Source organism: Ornithodoros turicata, chromosome 2 (assembly GCF_037126465.1).
Source record: "Ornithodoros turicata isolate Travis chromosome 2, ASM3712646v1, whole genome shotgun sequence".
Taxonomy (NCBI): Eukaryota; Metazoa; Arthropoda; class Arachnida; order Ixodida; family Argasidae; genus Ornithodoros; species Ornithodoros turicata.
Window position 1 is genome coordinate 149,104,697 of NC_088202.1, and position 6,218 is coordinate 149,110,914.

General features: G+C 43.7%; 1 protein-coding gene across 1 annotated transcript; it reads left to right on the forward strand.

The window, feature by feature from the left end:
- The first annotated feature begins 3,945 nt into the window (after nt 1-3,945).
- LOC135385138 (ornithine decarboxylase antizyme 1-like) lies at nt 3,946-5,521 on the forward strand. Its single transcript, XM_064614314.1, has 3 exons — nt 3,946-4,113; nt 4,314-4,551; nt 5,073-5,521. Exons 1-3 carry the CDS (start codon nt 3,946-3,948, stop codon nt 5,186-5,188), a joined length of 522 nt encoding a protein of 173 aa, XP_064470384.1. The 3' UTR covers nt 5,189-5,521.
- Nucleotides 5,522-6,218: the final 697 nt, after the last annotated feature.

Sequence of the window (6,218 nt, forward strand, 5' to 3'; positions counted from 1 at the left end):
TGAGCTTTCCAATGGTTCATGACCTCCATAGCAGCATCATTTGTACCCAGGGCCGTCACTTGCGGGGAAAAAATGTCCCAGACAAATAACAAATATCTCTGACAACATAGAAGTTACCTAACTTAAAGCATTAAGAATGGCAATTTTCGAGTTAACTGCAGGTCTCACACTTGTGATATAAAGAAACTTTATATCATGGGCTCTTTGAATGAGTATGGGGTGCAAATTTTTGGCTCTTCCCCCATGTACGTGCCCAATTTTTAGAAAATGATCTGTGCACCACACAAGTCAAGCGAGTGCCATAAAAGCAAAGGAAACTATCCTTTCAGAAATATCTGGTTTCCCTCCAGCATATACTTTTTTTTTTTTTTTACTCCACACCTCGTTCGCTTTAAAATGAAACTCGCTTTCTTCTATTGCACTGAATCTCGCCATTTTTGTACAAGTAATGTATCTTGTGTATCCGTTCCGAGTTAGAGAAGCAACACAAAGACTACCTCAGTAAACAGCTTTTTTCTGAGCACCTAGTTAGCAGACTGTGGGTACAAGCGTTGCCACCCTTAGCCGTAGCGTGGGAGCACGTGGCCTGCTTGAGCACGTGCCGCGGGCGTGCTGGGATGGAGACTCTGGGGCCCGGTGCACAAGCGCCCCCTCTCGATGGGGGCATGGCAAGCACGCACGGATTACTCACAATACTCAGCTATCTGCAGACACTCCAGAGATAAGAAAATCAGTATACGAGCAAAATATCTGTGTTTCTTTGGCATACTTGCATCGACACAAACACGTTACCAATTCTTTCCTCAGCACCATGAAACAAAAACAAAGCAAAGCTCTGTGATAACACATATCATAGTGAACAGAATGCTCAGAGCAAACATGGGTGAGCCTACATTGTTTGCATATGCCTCCAACTTATTTCAGAATATTGTGCCCCTCAAGCTCGCCCTTCCACAAACCGGTATTTAGATAAAGCGTGGTACAGATAACGCGCAATTATTGTGCCTGTTTTGCGAGGTCGTAAGGTGATACTATACAGCAGGTGATCGATTTGTACCATGCCCTGATTACCCTGAGCTCAACCGATCGAGAAGAGGCACTCGTGTACCATGGTCTTAGAGCCTCCACCCCAGCATCGACACAAGGCGGCGCTGGCATGCAAGCAGGCCAAGCGCTACGGTTAAGGGTGGTGATGCCTGTACAAAGGGAATGACAGAGTCATGGCTTTGGCAGCAGATTCGGGTACAGATAACGCTTGATCCACATGTATCCCACAGAATGTGCTCTAACAAAGGTTGATCATCATTACATGCTTTGATAGGGGTTGTTGTCTGGTGCACCCTGGAGATTATGTCCAGTATAGTGTTGTCGTGGCTTCCATGGGAAAGGAGGACCCGTTGACCCTCCAGGATTTTTATTTTTATAATATGCTTAAAAGTTTATCATCAGACCCCAGATTTTTGGGCACGGAAAAGTCTCTGTGAAGGCGCCTATAAAAGGCCCTAAAAATGGCACTATAAATTGAATTTTTAAATCTAGATCTGAAAGTGCAAAAACAAAGTGAATAAATCTGTTCCGTCCGCAAGAACAATTCCGTGTTTCTAATCTTTTTGCTGCATGGAATGCAAAACTACGGTCCTACGGTCATCCTACTACGGTCACGAGGCTTCTCAGAAGGACTTGTCGCGGGCAACATACTTGCGATATGCGATATGGGTTTCGAGCATCTGAGGTTTTAGTCTAACACGCACATTTCTGAGTCCTCTAACTTTTTAAGCTTTGCCTTATAGATTTCGTTTTCGACATTACAACGAGGCTCGCAATAGCAGGCAAATATGGGGGATCAACCTCCCTTTCGCTCGTCAGCATTTTACCATGCGTCAAATTTGTTGTAAAAAAAAATAATAATGACAAAGCTTCTGCAGAATGCAAACAAAAATGCTTCTACAAAAGCAAATATGCAAAAAATCTTTAACAACTCCGGGCATTTAGCCAAAAATAGTGCTTGTTTTCGTTGTTTTAAATTGCTCTTGTGCTTAGACAATGGGAGAGAGGGTACGCATTTAATGAGTTGTGGAGATCTCATTACGCGGAAAATGTCATTCGGATGAATGCCATTAAATATCGCCGTAAAGCACGAATGACAGTAAGACTTAACTCATTATGCACTTAATGTCATTTTTGGTGCCCGTGTGGGGTATAAGCGACTGTACAGAGTAACAGATTTTAAATTCTTATCTTACATTTCAGCAAATTTGAAGTACTTCAGGCAATCGATGGTTTCAAAAGGACATGCGGCGTAACCAATGTCAATTTTGCCTCGATTGATTTCTATCATGCATGTTTTTTTGACAGGTTTTTGCTAAAAAGAGCAACAAGTTATATACTTTTCCCAAAAACCAATAATTTTTAGTTCCAAATGGCCCTCTTCATTTGCATTTTGCCGGGCAAATTAAAGCTCTGCTTCAGATAGTGCATACTGGCAATGAGCACCACTCAGAAGGGGGCTGTAATTCCACGTGTACACCTCTGGGTGGGACATATGCCACCAGAATGTTGTCTGATGGTCATCAAGAACATGGTATTGAGGTAAGATCAGAGCAGGCGGTGGCTACAAGTTCACTCGTTGTTACCAGAAACTGGGAAATATTCTTTAGTGGAGTGTGCCTGTTGCATGCTACACACATGTCCTAAACCTGCAGTTATTTGTATCAATATATTGAAATGAGAACAAGAAAAGGAAGGGGCTGTGTGAAACTGGGTTAGTAAAAATTGCAATGGACTGAGTCAAGGAATTCCAACCTACTATGGGAAATGGTACAAAGAATGATTTGGAGAAGGACGCAGTTCTATAGTAGCAACTCGTGTAACCTTGAAAGGGTGATCTAGTCTTGTGGATTGGCCAGGGCGATATAAGATGATGGTAGTTGGGAAATTTTATGAAAAGCTTTTTTACAATTACAAAGTAGCGGCAGATCCAGACGAGACAGTAAAAATGCCTCGCTGCGAAATTTCCACTCTTCTGGTGAAGTAAGTTCCTCTTACTTTGCCAAACACGATACATTTACTCCTTTTTCTTTAGACTACGAAGAGTAAATGGTGCTGTGACAAGTACTTTATCATATCTTGCGATCTTATTGGGTCAACTAGAAAATATAACACGTAGGATTACATTCATGCAGTCGTATTCCTTTCTCATCCTTGAAGCAGAAAATTTTTGCAATGAAACTGAGTCTTTTATGAGGCCATGTCCTGGCAAAATATCGAGGAAAGGGCCTTTTGTAAGGAAATGACCCACAAAATCTTTGTACCTCAACTTTTTGCCTCTTTTAGCAAAGGAGGCACGCATGATGAGGGGGACCCAGAAATAACGATAATTTTTTTGTAGAGGCGGGAGGGGCATTAGTACCAATGTTTGCCACTAGGTGCATGTACTACACTGCCCTTTGCATTAGTTGGCCAAGCGTTTATTAGATCAGTGTGGTGTTCTCCGTCGATTTTGTGATGGTGGATGTGCATTAAGTTCTGTTTCCTTTTGGGGAAAACACTTGGAGTGGCTTTATTTCCAAGACTGAAAAGGGACCTTAAAGGAAAGATGTGGAGGAAGTAAAGAAGAAAATGACAGAGGCACTGAAGGCACCTTGCAAGAGTTGCGGAACTGTTGAACAATTGCAAAAGCAGTGGGACAAGCGTCTCGGAGAGAGTACTTTGAGGGTACAAATTTTGGAGATGTTCCGAGTAACAAATGTTGTTATTTTTGGGTTATGGTGCGAAAGGCCACTGAAATGGTGCCGCAAGCATAGGCATATGCAACCAGGGAAATAAGTTAGGCATGTTGACCAATTTTTGAATCTTATACCACGCGCAGAAAATTTAAAAATTGGGATGCTGGGCAGGGTATCTTTGAGAGCGGAATGATTAGTTTTATCGTGAGTATAAAAGGAGATGGACCTGTTTTCAGGACGCTTCTGCGTCACTACTGCATCTCTCTGGGTGCAGGGCCTCTGTGGTGCTCCTGATGCGCCCCATGCCGTCAACGTGTCGCTTTCAAGCACAGGAGGCAGCGGCGTGGGGTCTTTAAAAGCGCCCCCTGTGGACAATGGCCACTTTCAGGTAAGTCAGTGGCTTTGAATTCTGGGACATCGCTCACAATGCAAGACATTCTAGGACATGATGAGCATTGCTTCCAATGATTTGCAATAATGTTCATCCAACCAGTGAACATGAGCTATGATACCTTTGAGTCTAACCAATGGGGACACACCAGTACGATGCTGACTGGTTGATGATGGTGTTGCGATTGTTTGATTCAGAAAGAAGAGCTGAGGTCAAGCGAGGATGCAGTGCTGCTGACATTCTCGTACCGTTTGGCTCAAAACACAGACGTGCAGTGGGAGGCTGTGCTGTGGCAGGACAAGCTTCATGTGCAACTGCCACCGGTGATGCCAGAGGGGTCCCGTCAGGCCTTTGTAGCGCTCCTCGAGTTTGCTGAAGAACAACTGTCCTGCCAGCACGTTATCGTCTTTTTCACCAAGGACCGCCCAGACAGAGGTAACTCTTCTTTAGTACATAACGATGTTGCTAAACAGTATACGCAAATATTTCAATTGGGTGATGATCTAATCTTACATGCGCACTAAAGGTCAACACAAAAGGAACAGGATTTCATTGGTTGTGTCGTTGATAATTTATAAGCGAAATAAAGCCCAATTTAAGCTCCTTCTCACTGTTCCTCTAGGAGATCCATTCCGCCAGGAAACATTTTTGCATTTGATTGCCCCTTTATGATAAGCAGGGCGAGCACAGAAAGTCATCACTATGGAAAATAGTATGTCAAGGGAACAGACACTATGGAAAGTAGTAGACGAGCCAAATGAGTATGTACAGGACAGCTTCTCCGGTGTCCAATCACATTGTCCTGCATGAACACTACACACTTTCCTAGTTTCATGCAGCTGACATCACAATGTGACTCAACTGGGATGGTCAAACCCGCAGTACTCAACTGCCTTTGAAGCTACATGCTACCCATGCTGTCCACATGAGTGATTTTTTTGTTTTGTTTTTTTCAGCCAGCCTGGTCCGAACGTTCATGTTCCTGGGCCTGGTGATGCTCTCCCCGGGCCACCCATTGGTGCCTCCAAACTCGTCTGAGAATCACCTGTACATGGCCTACTCGGTCGAGTAGTCGTCAGCACTGCGTCCTTCCTCTCGTCCGCCACGTTAACTAGAGTTCCAGGCAGAGAGCAGATATGTACCCGTTGATTTTGTCCCACATTTACGTGAGCCAGCCCCAAATATGCGTGTTTTTTCATTTCCTCTCGGCCAGTTTTGTGTTTCCCCTCCCTTATGTGGGACCAATGTCTTTAGTTCCCCAGTCTAATTGTAATGGCCCGTAGAAAAACCTCTCTGCCTGGAACCCTTTGCTTCCTCCTGGCACTTGTAGCTGGACACACGCTTATATGTAAAACAAACTTTTTAAAAAATGTAAAAAAAATTAAAAAGTGCTCTAAAAAGGCAATCTATTGTGTTAGTGTAGCTTTTTCCACTTTTGAGAGCACTTCTCACAAGTATGCAACAAGTACTCTCTAGTACAAATAAAGTTTGTCTCGTATAATTTGTGCCGATCGATTACTTGGACAAATTGTGCGAGAAATTTTCAGATTAAGACGTCTGATGAAAGTGTGCGTCAATTTACTGCATAGCACGAAAGGTTTTCATACGTGCAATTTGTTTCCCAGAAAAAAAAAAACTCGCGTACACATAGCTTCGTGCATCCACCCTTAACTCGCCACTTCATGTGATCTGGTTCGCTGGTCAGTGTTTTCTTTTTTCCACTGTAAACCAGTTTCGCCAGTTCCCCGGGAGAATTTGGGATAGAAGCGGCCAAATCATGACTGAGCCGGAGCATTGCTTTTTCAGGGCCCCGAACACCAGAGTTAGCAGACGACAGCTAGGTAGCAGACGTTTCTCTGAACCGATCAACGAGCGCAGACCCTGTAGCGTCAGCATGAGGTCCCAGGCAGATCACAGGCTGGTACTGCTCTTCACCACTGTTGCGCATGTTAGCTTTTTGTGCCATACTTTAAATTCAATTTCTGCGACAGTTATGACTCTGTGGTGTGAATTACTTCGCATGGTGCATCTTACTGGCCTACTTAAGTTTTATAGGAAGAAAACTGTTAAAAAATGGCTCGTGTGCTACTTTCCATCAGTAC